This window comes from Pseudopodoces humilis, chromosome 25, assembly GCF_049639895.1.
Source record: "Pseudopodoces humilis isolate 2021_Gansu_Grassland_sample_001 chromosome 25, ASM4963989v1, whole genome shotgun sequence".
Taxonomy (NCBI): Eukaryota; Metazoa; Chordata; class Aves; order Passeriformes; family Paridae; genus Pseudopodoces; species Pseudopodoces humilis.
The window spans coordinates 2,601,115-2,616,246 of record NC_142224.1 but is presented as its reverse complement, the minus strand read 5'-3'; the positions used below and the strand labels follow the sequence as shown (position 1 = coordinate 2,616,246).

At 51.4% G+C, this 15,132-nt stretch overlaps 1 protein-coding gene across 9 annotated transcripts in view; it reads right to left on the bottom strand.

The window, feature by feature from the left end:
- LOC102105752 (protein CEPU-1) overlaps positions 1-15,132 on the bottom strand; it is a 352,214-nt gene that overhangs the window by 49,073 nt on the left and 288,009 nt on the right. For all 9 annotated transcript variants that reach the window (XR_015774525.1, XM_005528456.2, XM_088066840.1 and 6 more), the window contains one exon: positions 71-303. Coding sequence is in view for 8 of the 9 variants with exons in the window: in XM_005528456.2 (XP_005528513.1) it covers positions 71-303 (233 nt within the window). In the remaining variant the exon portion in view is untranslated. The remainder of the gene's footprint in view (positions 1-70; positions 304-15,132) is intronic.

Genomic DNA, 15,132 nt, shown 5'->3' with positions numbered 1-15,132 from the left:
GACACCAGGCCAAAAAGAACAGAAAGCAAAGCCCCAAGCCCAACCCCTCTACAAACTCCCTTCTTCTTACCTTGCACGATGAGATGGACACGCGATGTCTTGGGGTGATTGTCTGTCTGCACGGAGCAGGTGTAGGGGCCCTCATCATACACATCCACATCCTGGATCTGGATGCTGTACTGGGTTTTGGTGTTGGCCAGGAGCACCACCCGAGGGTCCAAGCACCACTTGTCATTGCCGGCATAGAGGATGCTGCTGCGGTTCAGCCAGGCCACTCGGGTCACCCGGTTGTCCACGGAGCACCTGGGGAGAGGCAGAGAGGTGACCCATCAGTGTGCTGCTCTTGGGCGCTCTCCCTCCCTCCCTGCCAGCCCTCCTGGTCCTCCTGGCACTATTTTTAGCTTTGCTGTCAGCAGCACTTTCAGGGACCAAGTGCTTTCAGTGTCCAAAGAGGACAAGGTCAGCACTTTCCCTGCGGTGCTCAGGGCACCGCTATCCATCTAAACCAGCGGCTCCAGAGATTTTCCCAAGAGCTCCACAGAGTTTCCAGATGCAGGGAGACACCCAGTACCAGCCTTTCACTCCTCCATTCCAATTTATTCTTTTTCAAACTCCCAGACGAACAGAGCTGAGCCCAAACCTCCATCCCGAGTCCCCACTTTTTTTGGGCGGTGCGGGTTGTTACTTCCTGCCCAAATCCATCACCTCTCATTCTGTTTGCAGAACTTCACATCCCTGCAGTCACACAAAGGAATGCAAAGTGGTGCTGGGAAAGCTTGTGCTGCTTCACAAAGGAGTGAGGAAAATTTATCTTTGGAGAAAGCCAGCTCTGACACACACACACCTTTAAAGAGAAACCTTGAGCATCCGACCATTTGTCCCCTCTGTCAACTTTTCCTTCCGTACCCATCAACTGCACTGCTGCACCTCCCTCACTTGTGCACCTCACTCCTGCTGAGCATTTCACTTATCCAGGGATGTTTTGAAGGTAGAAATCCTCTATATTCAGCCTCAATAAGCACCTGAGTTCCCCCTGGAGACAACACAGTGCAAACCTAGAAATTATTTTGATCCTGAAGGAGATTATTTCCCTGTCAACATTAACTGGGATCAGTCTTGTTTCTCCCAAAGGTTTCTGCCAGCCCTGTAACCCCCCCACCCCCATGTCCCCAAACCAAGTTTGAATCCTCCCATAGCCACAAATCATCTGCAGACAAGCATCAAGACCTTCTCTAAGCAGCAGAAACCTGCAGCTCCCACATCCAGCTAAACCCCTGCTTCTCTCTGAGAAATTTTGGGATTACGGAGCCATCGGGATTTAGCCACGCTTTGCTGGATGCTGGCTCCAGAGCATAATGTCCCTGCATAAAACCACTCAGCCTAAGATCCACTCTTTATATTCTTCCCCAAGCCACTTCATTACTTGTGCAGCGGCTGGGATGCAAATTCACTTCTAAGGCACCGCGAGGGAGCCCGGCAGCTTCTGGGACGTCTCACGTGGGGTGACCTCAAGGAATGGAAGGGACTTGATGGGCTCCATGTCCCAGACTAATGGGAGGTAACAGCAAGGATGGTTTTATCTGTGGCACTTGTCCTGGACACTTTAGGGAGTGTGCCCTTTCTCTGGGTGAGCTGTCTCCTTATTGGGGTCCTTCTAGACTCCTTTGGGTGGGGATTCACCTTTTCTCCGAGGTAATAAGAGGAAATGGCCTCAAGTTGCACCAGGGAAGGTTTAGATTGAATATTAGGGGATATTTCTTCACTGAAAGGGTGGTCAAGCCCTGCCACAGGCTGCCCAGGGCAGTGCTGGACTCACTGGAGGGATCTAAAAGCCACGGAGATGTGGTACTTGGAGGCATGGGTTAGTGGAGGACCTGGCAGTACAGGAATGGTTGGACTGATCTTTTTCCAGCCTTAATGGTTCTGTGGTGTCAGACTTCTCTTCCTGTGTCCATTGCTGATGCCAGGGAAGATGCAGGTACCCACCTGGGGACAAGTCATCTCATCTCATTCTGCCTCTTTTTGGAACCTCTTTGGCCCCAGTGATTACAGGAGAAGCCAAAATAACCCACCCAGCCTCAACACACAACTTTTGGGGGTGACAGAGGAGACATGCCCAAGGTCAGATGTGTTGTCTGCAGCACAGGACACCCCTGATTTGCCAGTACCCAACTCCTGCTCCATCCTCCCTCTCTGGTGTGAAAAACAGCCGATATATTAAACAATTTTACTACTGTTCCATAATGATATTACGATAATAATAAATTAAATGTGAGCAGATTTTTATGATCTACATTTAAAAAAGCAATAGATTCAGTCTGGGCTGAACACCAAGAACTTGGCTCTTGCTCTCAGCTGCATTACAACTTGAGTAAAAGGCCTGAGAGTTTAGTTACACAAGTTGAATTAAACTGGAGATTACTTCCCAGAGGATGGGTTTAGTCTATTGAACTCCAAATCTCAGCTCTGCTGGTAGCTCAGACCTATGGGGCACGAATAAAATGAAGTGGTTATTTGGTGTTTGGCTCTGGTACCATGAAATAGGCTCCTGTGGTGGTGGTTCTGCACAAACACAGAGGTGTCCAGGGCTGGGTGATGAGAAACCAGACGTGACTTGAATTTCTCAACCAGTCCCCTCTGCAGACGTTACCTTGAGGAACTCTAAGCAGGCTGAACTAAAAATACATATTTCCTCTCTCCTCCTCCACGCCAGTTTTCTTTATGAAATGCATCAGCTTGGAGATCCTTGGATAATAATGGAGGCAGACAGTGTGCAATCCAAGCATTCCCTCTATCATATGGGCATTTAAGTGCTTTTGAAAAGCAACGGGGCTCAGGTAACGCATGAGGCAACAGTGAAATAAGTGCTTTCGCCCTTCACAGCACCTGGGCACAATCTCTCCTTATCACCCAGACACGCTTCCCTGTCCCTGGGATCGGCAAGCTTCAAGCTGTTACTTTATATTCTTCCCTGCCTCTTAAAGCTCCTGAGCCTATATATATTTATATATTTATATATTTATATATATATATATATGAAATAAAGCGCAGCAGCAGCTCCTGGGAAAGAGGTGCTTTCAGCTCTGGATGTGCTGGGCTATTTAGGGGTTGGCAGTTGTGCTCCTTCCTGAGCTGCTTCCAAACACTGTGCTCCTCCTGCTCCTCCAGCTCCTCCTGTTCCTCCTGCTCCTCCTGTTCCTCCTGTTCCTCCTGCTCCTCCTGCTCCTCCAGCTCCTCCTGCTCCTCCAGCTCCTCCAGCTCCTCCAGCTCCTCCAGCTCCTCCTGCTCCTCCAGTTCCTCCAGCTCCTCCAGCTCCTCCTGCTCCTCCTGCTCCTCCTGTTCCTCCTGCTCCTCCTGCTCCTCCTGCTCCTCCAGCTCCTCCAGCTCCTCCTGCTCCTCCTGTTCCTCCTGCTCCTCCTGCTCCTCCAGCTCCTCCTGCTCCTCCTGCTCCTCCTGTTCCTCCTGCTCCTCCTGCTCCTCCTGCTCCTCCTGCTCCTCCAGCTCCTCCTGCTCCTCCAGCTCCTCCAGCTCCTCCAGTTCCTCCTGCTCCTCCTCGCACAAGTGCTGGTCGGGGTCCCTATGGCCAAGGCTCGTCACAGTGACCCAATGCTCTTCCAGCCCCTCCATCTGCTCCTCCTTCCCTCCTCCAGCAGCTCCTCTCTCCAGCAGCCCAGCGCAGGGATGAGAAGCCTCCTCTCCCACCTCCTCTCTCTTTGGCTTTGGCCAGGAGGCCACGCTCCAGGCACAGGTGGAGAGCAAAACCACCACCGAGCCCACAGCCTCCCCTCTTCCCACCCTGCTCCTGGCAAAGTGCAGAGCCCTGAGATGCCTCCTCCACCTCGCTGGAAGCTCTCACTTTCCCTGTCACCTCGTGATGTGCCAGGGAAGGAGGGGAGGGAGAGGTCCTTGGGGTGCCGGAAAGCAGTGCTTGCCTCCAAAAATATAATCTAAAAACAATTAAGCACAAATGAGGTAATTTTCTCTCTCAAGATCCTTAATCCTTGTTCCAGTCCTGCTCAGACAGCGAGAACTTCTCCTCCAGGAAGCTGAAAAACTGCTGTGTGCCAGCACAAGGTGGAGATGATGCTGCTCTAGATACTGCTGCCCCTTTCTGCTGTTTCCTTCATAATAAACCCAGAGTCTCAAATCTCCTCAGGGAGATGGGAACGCTGCCTAACTGATCACTGCTGCATCATCCTGGGGCAGGCAGGGATGGTTTGTAGGGAGATGCAGCTCCTCACGCAGCACCAGACCCTCTGCTCCCTCCAAAAATTTGGGCATTTTAAGACGGTTACACGCACTGAGCCAAGGTGAGAGCTGCAGATCTCCATCCTCCCCCCCCGTCCCAACCCATCTGCTCATCCCTTGTCCTGCACTCCCCAGTCAAGGACGTGGGATACAGGCTGGTGCTGCCCCTTCCAGATCTGTCAACATCTCCCACAACCAAAACTTCCAGGCTTTGTTATCCACCCTCCTCTATCAAGCTGATCCATTAGGGACTGGCAACTCTCTCCTACACTGGTATTCCCAAACATTTCCACAGCCTGAGGACTGAGCTCATGCAGCCAAAGGGCCCCACAGGTGCAGCCAGCAGCTCACCTGGCTGCAGGGACAGCACTCAAAGGCAAATTGGAAGAGGGAAAGCAACACCACAAGGATTCTGCCAGCGAGCACAAAGATGAGCTGGGCTGAAAATGCCAACACAGCCATCAGTGGGGACACAACAGCCTCACAAACAAGTACCAGGAATAAGCAAGCAGCAGGGTGCCGAGTTCCCTGACCACTGATCCCACCCGTGCCACATCCAGCCCCCAGCACCTCCCTGCGACTCCAGAGCAGACACAGATGGAACACGCCAGCAGTGATGGGCCCTCCTGAATTCCTCTCTTTGCTTTCTCAAGTTTGCACACAAAAAAATGACAGGAGAGGAGGTGGGCAGGCAGTGGGGGGAAGGAGGTTTTTAATTACTGAAGTGTAGTAATTGGCACACAACACTTTTTTGTTGCCTCTTATGCAGATTGCTGGTGTTCCAGAGGGCTGGGCTGGAGAGCACAGATTGTCTCAACCCAGCAGGACACACAAGAAATGAATAATGTTAATTAGAACTGAAAAGAGCTCAGCAAAATTACCAACCTGATTGCTGCTTTCATTGCAATTATCAGGGTACAAGCTCCATCATGGGGAGGAAGGGATGGGGCTAAGCCTGGCTCACCTCAGCAAATGTGGAGGCCCACCTTGGGCTGTGACCAAACTGACCCCTCCCAGGTTCATTTCACCTTCCACCACCCCCTAATTTTCATGGCATGCCCACCCTAGAGAAACCACCTTCCTAAATCCTGGCCACTTGATGGAAATTCAAAATGGCATTGATCCGAATTCTTTAGGTTGGAAAAAACCTTTAAGATCATTGAATCCAAGCATTAACCCAGCACTGCCAAGCCCATCCCTAAACCATGTCCCACCACCAAGCAGCCCCAGATGTCTTTTCATTTTCTTCCCAATCTAACTCAGCCATTCTCACACACCTCCAGATTTTTAATCAATCCCACACCAGAAATGTTTTGTCTCTGCTATGAGCTAAAGAGATCAGGAATGAGTTTGGGGATTATCTTAAAATTGGGTGCAAATCCTCCTGCTGAGGCTGGGTAAAATGACAGGTACTCTGGCCCTGCCTTGTCCCCAGCTTCTCATGTCCCAGACATCACCTTCCTGCCTCTGCACCGTCAGCCGAGCTATAAATGATCAACTAAACCAGCGTGCTGCCGGAGGCAGAGCTCCACATCTCAGATTTATTTCTGTGATTATCACATTTTATTGTTATTTATTAGGATTAATTAAAGGCCGGGCTTTGAACAACTCAATCCCAGTCAGGCACAGTCTCACAGACTTTCCTATGATGTTTAGAAGACAATTTTGGCCATCAATTCCTGAGCAAAGGGAAAGCTGGGGCCAGGTTGTGCCATGCTCCTTGGGACAGGCACTGCCCATGATCCTGTAGGGCTGGGATGCCTATGCCATGGACAGCCTGAGGTGTGGATATCACATATAACACGGTCTGAAAGCTTTTTAACTAATAAATATCGAGCCAAACCTCTCATTGTTACAACCCAGTCTGGTTTCGCTCTCTTTGCTGCATTGGGTTAAGTCACGCACCAGCAATTTCTCCCAGTCCAGCCCTTTTCCAGCAGGATTTACAGCATCTGATCCCTTTCCTGCACACCCAGCCTGCTTTTGCTCACACACCCTCCCTGCAGCACCGTCTGCTCACATCCACAGGGCTGGCCAGCACTGCCCTGCACACCAACCCCACTGAGAGCATGCACTGGGAGCAGCGTGTGCTCCTCCAGCAATAATCCCATTCTGCTGGAGCAGGGACACCCAGCTCAGGCCCTGGAGCCTGGATGGCAAGGTTGGGTGTGCTGGTCACAGGCTCCTTGCAGGAAGGATTCCATTCACAGTGGAAGCTGGACTGCTGGATTAAGATGTCCACAGGTTTGGTGTTGCTGGAAGCCTCCAGTGCTCAGTCAGGGACTCTAATGGGGGCTGGAGGCTCAGCCCTGCTGGGGTGAGTGGCTCAGCCCTGCTGAGGTTCTTGGCACTCCCATCCTCACCTGCTCCCCAGGACCAGCCCAGTCATCCTCACCCTCACTGTGAGTTTGTCTGGAGGGGATCCCTGGAGCTCCCACTGATGTGACACCACCAAAGACACAGCCCGAGGAGGTTTTCACAGCACAGCGTGGTCACAGGACCAAGAAACCTCTTCCCTGCATGGGGAGCCTGGCTCCTGACAGGCAGGAGCTGACACAGTGATTAACTCAGCAGCGGGGTAGGCAGGAAAAGGGGAGCTCCTGCTGGGGCTGGTGCCTTCCTCCCACCCCCATGCAGCAGCCAGAGCATCTCCAAAGGCTGTGGGGTGAGGAGGTGCCCTTGGATCAGCTGCCACCCCAGTACCTCTTCAAAATAGCACCGAGCTGGTGAAAAGAAATGCACAGAAGAGAAAAATAAAACCCCTTTGTGCTTCCCCCTCTTTTCCCTGCCCAGGCAGCTCCATGTTGGTTGTTGCAGAGGCAGTCAGGGACCTGGAATGGGAGGTCCTGTCTTTCCCACTGGTTCATGCAAGTTCCTGCCCTTCATTCCTGCCCTCTGCAAGGCTTTGGAGATATCTGGCACCTCCTTGCCAGGGAGAGCATGTTAACTCATGTTTATAAAGTACCTGATCTCCTCAATTGAAAGTTTATACATGCAAATGATTCCCACTAATTACATTAATAATAATACTGGGCTCAAAAAGATCCGCCTTGGTTCACTGCCCGGGATTCACAGAGCTGCAAACAACTCCCAGTGTGCTGCCTTAGACACGGTTATTGGCAAATGCCTAGGAAACAGGAGGAAACCGGACTGGGAAGGGAAGGAGAGCTGCAAAAAGAGCTGGAGCTCCTGCTGACTGAGCATCAGGCAGGGTAGGGAGCAGGCATGGATTCCATGAACACATCTGTGTGCATCCTGACAGTCCTGGAGACCCCTGTGCCGGCCCCAAGGGCTGGGCAGATCGCGATGCAGCCGGCAGGGATGGCTCGTCTGGAAAAGTCTTTATCTCTCTGCAATGCAGCAGTGCACCAGCACCTTTCCAAGTCCCGTGCTCAGCTCATCCAGCCTTTCTATTTATCCTCCCATTGTCTCTGCTAACAACAGGGCTCTGCACATCTATAGCATCTTCCATCTCAGCATCTCGGAGCGTGCCACAAAACACCAATGAGGGCAGCGGCTCGCAGAGCGTGGCAGGCAGCGTGTCCCTAACCCTGGCTGTGGCTGGCTCCATGGGGCATCACCGGAGCCCCTGTTCCTGCCCCATTAAAAATGACACAGATACCACCAGGGAAGTCCTGCTGGGATCCTGCACTGAGCTGTGGGACAGTTATTCCTCAGGGTTTTCTCCTTTTTCACATTCCCAAAGCCCAAATAATGAACAGGGGGCTCCTGGATGCCAGCAGGCAAAAAGCCCTCACTGAAAGCCACCCCTTCCCTGGCAGTCTTCCAGGGTTGCCTATGGAAGGATCCTCACTCCTGCTGGGAGGGCATCAGCCCAGTCCAGGACCAGGCTCTGGCAGCTTCAAAAAGAGGTGTGGAAAATCCCACATAAGAAAAGAGCTCCCTGATGAGCTCATCGTCTCCCCTCAAGTGCTACGGAGCAGCGTAAACCCTGGAAAACAAGGTCTCCCCATCTGAGGAGGTGCAGAGAAGTCGTTTTCTCTCTCTGCCTCCAAAAGAACAGGGATCTCTCTCTTTTCTCTGCACTTCTCTCTAGAAAAAATGCTCCTTTGCTACCTGCTAGTCCCTGGCTGAGCCACTCGAGTCACCCCAAGTCCCCATCCCTCACCCCCGCAGCTCCGCTCTCCTCCGGCCGGCTGCACTCGCAGCAGTCAGTGCCGATCCCCGGCTGAACTCGCTCAATTACGAGCTGTGCCCCGGAATAAATCCTGCTTCTGCTTTGCCAAGTGACACTAATGGCCCTGGAATAAAGTGATGCCATCCACCCCAACGGGCTGCAAAGGAGCGCGTTTAACTACGCACACAGGCAAGGGACTGCTGAGCTTAACTGCACTGAAAATGTATTCCAAAGGAAGCCATGCACTTAACTTATCACAAGTGGGAAATTATCACTGAAGTGGCTTTTCCTTAGAAGTTGAGGCACAAAACAGGAACGGTGAGGGGTGAATGCTTTCTGCCAGGACTGCAGAGAGATGGAGGAGGGAACTGGAGGCTGCTGAAGGATGCTGCGAGTCCAGGGGCTCTGTGAGGAGGAGCAGGGGGCGAGAGGGAGGGAGAGGTGCTGCAAGCAGTGGGCTGCAGGGCCCAGGGAAGGACACAAGATGAGGAATCAGGCTTTTAAGGCACTGGCAGAGCTGCCCAGGACATTGGGGAGCTGGGGGAGCTTGCACTGTCACTGCCTTCTAGGATCATGGAAGGGTTTGGGTTGGAGAAGACCTTAAAGATCATCCTGTTCTATCCCCTGCCATGGGCTGGCACACCTTCCACTATCCCAGGTTACTCCAAGCCCTGCCCAACCTGGCCTTGGACACTTCCAGGGATGGGGCAGCCACAACTTTATGTAGCAAAAATAAACTGCTATAATACTTATATATCCCACATCTATATATATCCATCTATCTATTCTCTAGCTATCTATTCTCTAGCTATATATACTATATCTATATATACCATGCCATCTCTATAATTCTAGCCTGGGAATAATTGCAGGTTACCACATCACCTTCCTACACCAGCTCTCCCTCACACTCCTAATTGCATCTTCACCACGATGGCTGAGCTCATCGTGCCTCTGCTGCCAGATGGGGAGAGATGGGGAGAGACAGAACAAGGACAAGCAGCAAATCCTTAAAATTAAAACAGAGAGGTGGTCCCGGCAACTCAAGGCTGAGTAGGAGGAGTGGTGCATCCCAAGCCTTTGGAGATGAATCCTGAAGCCTTGCAGTGCTGTGCTGCATCACAGGGTGATTCTTCTTTGGCAGAAGAGCACAAGTAGCTGAGAGAAGCTAAACTGTGCCTCTTGCTCTGATGTCTCTCTCCTTGGAGAACCCAGCTCCCTAACAAGAACCTGCACAGACACACAAACCCCACCACAGAGCCAGATCCTATCCCACCACCTAACCAGAAGGTGGTTTGCTACATAAACAAAGTTCAAGGGCTCATCTCACGACTCCCATGTGACTCATTGCAATGGGATGGGGACTTGTGCCTGACAGAAGAGGCTGGAGAAGCACTGACATAGCAAGGCAAGTGGAGAACCAGAGGAAGTGGAAGAGAGGGACATGAGGGATGTCAAGGAAGGAAACATGATGGAGCCAAAGCAATGGGACCTTCTCCAGCCATGCCATGGCACCAAAGCCCTTTCCTCATTTATAAAATAGCACTAATGAGACCAGAAACAAAAGACAGAGTGAGGGAAAGGACCCTTCCCAGTAAAGACTCCCCCATCCTTCCCTCTCCCCTTGAGGACATCATCCTTAAAATATATTTCATTTCACAGCTGCATTATGGTACCACAAAATCCTGCGAATCCAATTTAAGAACAGATTACCTCCTCACTTACTTCATTTGAAGCAATTACATGTTAATTTTCATTGAGACCAGCCTAATGCATACCAATCTGATGCTGCAATCTCATTTGAATACTTTAGGGAAAGCTAGTTGGGCTCTGGGCTCTGGAGGCTCATATTTAAAGGGCCACTTCACATTTCCTTTCCCTTTTCCCCTGGTTATTTACGTTCTCATCACACTTGTGGTGCTCCCTCCCTCCCTTCCAGGCAGCTGCTGCCACTCCTGAGACAAAATAAAAATGCCCAATAAGTTTTGCAGTAGTGCTGCTGTGTCCAGCACCGGTCCAACCCCCAAGGCACGACCTTCCCCAGGCCAAGGTTCAATATCAACCACGTTTTTCTCCATCAGTAACATCCCAGCGTCAAAGTCACTGGGAACACGTGCTTGTCTCTGCAAAGAGACTCCTCCTCCTCCTCCTCCCTGGCCAGGAACAGCCTCCACCCTGTTTCTGGCTGATGGTTATCTCCAGCTCCTCACACTCAGAGTCTCCTACCTCTGCAGAGCCGCGGTATCGATCGGTGTCTCGGACACCGAGCTTTGAGTAATTAATAATGCCAGGAGAGTGTGGATCCTGCTTGGGGTTGAGGCGGGGAGGCAGCTGCCCCTGGCTGGCTGCACGCATTCTGGTGATAAGCATTCATGTTGGAGGCTGCACCTTAATTAGATTTTTCAGATTGCAGAAGCCCTGAGACACTTGTGCAGACACCATATAAATGTATATTGCATTGTATTGTAATTAATCCAAGGTGATGGAGCAGGAGCCAGGGATTCACAGTGAGACAATCAACCCCAAAACTTCAGCACATCCTCAGGCTCAAGCCCACCCTGTGGCCCAAACCAGCTGCAAACCGAGAAATCTCCCTCTCCACTCCACCACAGACACACTGGACAACAGGAGCCCCCCAGAACCCAAAGGTTTCCTTGTTCCTCCTCCCCAGGCAATCTCCCACCATTAGGTGGACATCTTTCCTCCCACACAAGCAGTTTAGCAGCCAGAAAGACAACAAAAAGCACTAAAGACAAGCAGAGATTAATTGCAGCTCCTCCTCCCCAAAAGAAATAATCGATTGCATCAGGCAGGTGTCTGTGCTGTCGCTGAAAGCACGTGGAAGTCACAGCCATGGGCTCCAGCCCTTCGTGTTCCACATTAGACAGCCAGGATGCTCCATGAGCACTGAGGGAAGTGATGGGGTGAGAGAGTTTTGTTGGAGAAAATCTCTGGAAAAGGAGTTTGCACTGGGGATAACTCAGGGAAGCTGCAGGAGGAGATGAAGTGACAGATGAAAAATTGCCATCTGGAACATCACTCAACCTCCTAAAGCCTCCTGTGCTGTGCAAGTCACCTGCCTAGAGCAGGGGGGAGCTTTTGCTTGCTGGGAGCTGTGGGATCCCTTCCTGGCTGTTATGAGCTTCCCTAAAAAACAGAGATGCACAATCCAGCCTTGGATAGCGTAGGGCTGGTCCCTGTGCCCACAGATGCTCACAGAGATGCTCTGATGACCTTGAATACATCCAAATCTGGAGCTGAGCTGGGTTTGCACCTGACCCTGCTCCCTCCATCCTGGGGCAGCCAGGGGGTTTCACACACATTTGGAAACTCCTTTAATTTCTCTTAATGCAATCAAACTGCTGCTGCTCGAGCCTTTGCCTGCAGGAAACAACCAACAGCACATTGGACCCTCTATGCAGAGCCACTGGGCTGGATGAGCCCCCTGGGGAACATCCTGCCTGCTCCAACCCCACGGTGGCTCATTCAGAGGGTCCCAGGACACGATGGCTCAGCCTCCACTGTGCCCACAGGGTAAAAAGGCCCTTGAGGAGGGAGGGAGCTGAGCTGGGTACCTGCTCTGCCACAGCACCAGAGGTTTTGGGAAGGATGGAATGAGTCGCAGGGCCCCTCGGTGTATGGTGAGAAACCAAATAATCAGGATTCAGGGGAGGAAAGGCAGTTACCTGGGCAACAGTGAGCTGCTAATCCATCTGCCACCCCACAGGACGGCACAGGGGGAGGCCCCAGACCAGACTGCAGCTCCACGGCACCACGGGGCTTTTCCCAGCCCGATTCCAGGCTGGGTGGGAAACCAGAGGTGACCCCACACTCAGCCCTGCCCCGATGCAGCCCCTCCCCAGCCAAGGGCAGCTCTCAGCAGAGTCAGCAGCTCTTGCTGCCCATCCCCACAGCCCCACTTGTGGTGGCCATCACCAAGACAGAAGGAGCTGATTTCCCACAGCTCTGTCCTGCACCCTTCCCAAGGGTCTGGCTGTGCTTTTTCCCTGTTCCCAAAAAGCTCCTCTGCAGTGAGCAAGGAGATGCCTCTGCTGGCAGACACGGATGCAAGGTGACACGAGGACACGGGGGATGCAGGGGGTGCCAGCACCCAACCACGATGTCACTCTCTTGTCCCAAGCACACCCCCAACCCTCTGTGGTGACGTGGGGCCCGCAGCAGCCTCTGCTCCCCATCCAGCTGCTTTGGCAGGTGGAGGAACACCAGCACTCCAGCTAAAACAACAGTTTTGGTGACTTGGGGATAGGATTTCAAAGCACCCAGAGAGACTTTGCCTGTTTCCTACTGATCCAACTCAGTCCCTGTACAAGCCTTTGAAAACATGTCCTTTATAGTTTTCCATTTTGATGTCACATCTGTAAGAATATATGGTGGGGCTTTTTTCCTTCTTCTTCCCCTCTTCTTCTTAAGGGGAGATATCACACTTTGAACTCTAATTTTTATTTATTTTCATTTCCTAGAAAAGGACTGATTCCCCACTGAGCAGGGATGGAGGAAGAGAAAAGGGGGTGGGGAGGAAGCCTTCAAAAAGTGCCCAGATTTAATTTTTTATCAGAGGAACAGAAAGAGAAATTTGTTGATGATCAAACAGATTCAAGTACCTTAAAAGAAAGCAACCTCCAGTAAATGGAAACTAGTTAAGGAATTACATGAAAGACATGGGAGATGCTTGAGAAGCAGAAGAAATGCTGTAACCAAGTGGAAAACCAAACCCATCAGTCCCAGACCACTGGAGCAGCGGGGAGCAGGAGGTGCAGTGTTTGCTCTGCAGCAGCAGCAGATGATGGGAGAGCTGGAGGTTTGCTGAGCCAGCTCCGCGTGGAGGGAGCCCCACGCCAGGAACCAGCACCCTGCCAGGGTTTTACCTGCTTGCCTCCCTGCACAGCTAAAACAAGTGGGGGCAGGAAAATAAAGGGCTGCATCACTTGGAAAAACAGCACCCCGGGGGCTCTGTGTTTTCCTTTTCCTCCTCGGCACATTTCAGCTCGAGTGTGCTCGGTTTATAAATTCAAAGGGAGTGGGATTGTTTGGGTTGGGTGGTTTTTTTTTTTTCCCTTTGCTTTGGTTTTAATCCAATGGCAGAACTTTAACACTCAGGCTGGGACAGAGCCAGGCAATGGGATGTGGAGAGAGTGGTTTAGGGAAGGGAGGGACAAGCAGAGGAGGAGGAAGAGGAGGAGGAGGAGGAAGGGGTGAGACCATGGCAGCACCAAGCTGGCCTGCAGGAGTCAGAGGCAGACAGGGCTTGAGAGATGCAGCCAGACCCACCTCAACCCTAACAAGCCTTCCCAAGCCCCTCCTTGCCAAAGCCCTGAAGAGGCCAGATCCTATTCCTTCCTGAACTGTGACCCATCTGGCTTAGCTGGGAAACCTTTTAAATAGGAAAACAGAGCTGGCATTCTCTTTCATGCCGAGTCAGTGGTGAGCAAAGCCCGAGGGCTGCATTAGATTAGCAGCCGGCTCCTCCGAAGGCACTGCAACTTTGATCATTTAATATGTATGCGCCGTGTCGGAGCGCACAGGTCTCCAAACCCCAGTAAATGTTTTATTAGGGCAGCTCTGGCTTTTATGCCCAAGCCTTGCTCCTTTTGGACTCTGGGGATCTTGTTCTGATTGGAAAGACACTGCTCATCATCTCCCTCTCTCCCAGGAAGGGCTGTGCAGCTCCTGCCTCGCTTTTCCCTCGGATCTCACTTGAAGTGAGATTGTGCTGGAGCCCAGGAGCCTGGATGGCGGCAGGAATAGCCCAAAATGACCCCCTGCCATCCTCAAAGCTTCTTCTTGCAGCTTGCAGCAAACCCTAAGACTCTGAATGAGCTCTGATGTCAGTGCTGATCACAGTGGGAGCAAAGGCTCTGCTCCTCCTCCTCCATCACCACCCTAGGGACTTAGGGACATGTTTTAGTGGTGGATCTGAAAGTGCTGGCTTAATCCTTGGACACAATGACCTTAGAGGTCTTTTCCAACCTTTCTGGTTCTATGAAAGTGGTCACCAGGCCTGTTCAGAGCTCCCAATCTCACTAGGGCATGGCAGAACCAGTCACCCTCACTGGGAAGTGGAGATTTCTGACTGAAGCATTTCAGAAGCAGCCCCAAACTCCTCTGAGTGCAGAACATCTCAGTGTTATCAGAAACACTCTGATTTTATCTTTTAATTTGTAAATGACCTGTAGCTGCCAAAATTTGGAAAGGATTCACTGCCAGAGTGACTGTTGGTTTTTGAAAATGTCATTTTTGCTGGAAATTTAAAAGAAAATCTCCACTCAACAGCATAGTGTGCCCTCCACGCTGCCACACTCAACTCAAAATGGATACAACCCTGCTCAGTACTGGATTTCCAGCTTCCCAAGAGCTGTGATTCAGATTAGGAACCAATGCATGAAGAGAGAACAGGGCGGATACAATCTGGATGTACAAGGACTCTGCTTCAAAGGACTCTGGGCCAGGACCATAAATCTGAGTGCACAGACCCACAAGAGGCATTCTAGGGGGAAATTACACTGCTGGTAGAATTAAAGCAGCACCCTTTTCTTTCCCCCGATTGTAAAAAATATTTACATCCAAAATAGACAAGAAAAGCCTAGTGCCAAGAAAATAAGGGATTTTTATAGATCCTGTTTCTGCAAGAAATTACCAAGACAACAAGTCACTAAGTTCTGAGAAAGGATTTGACATTTTCCTGAATAAAAATAGCACCTGAAGTGGCATCATTTAGGATTACACCT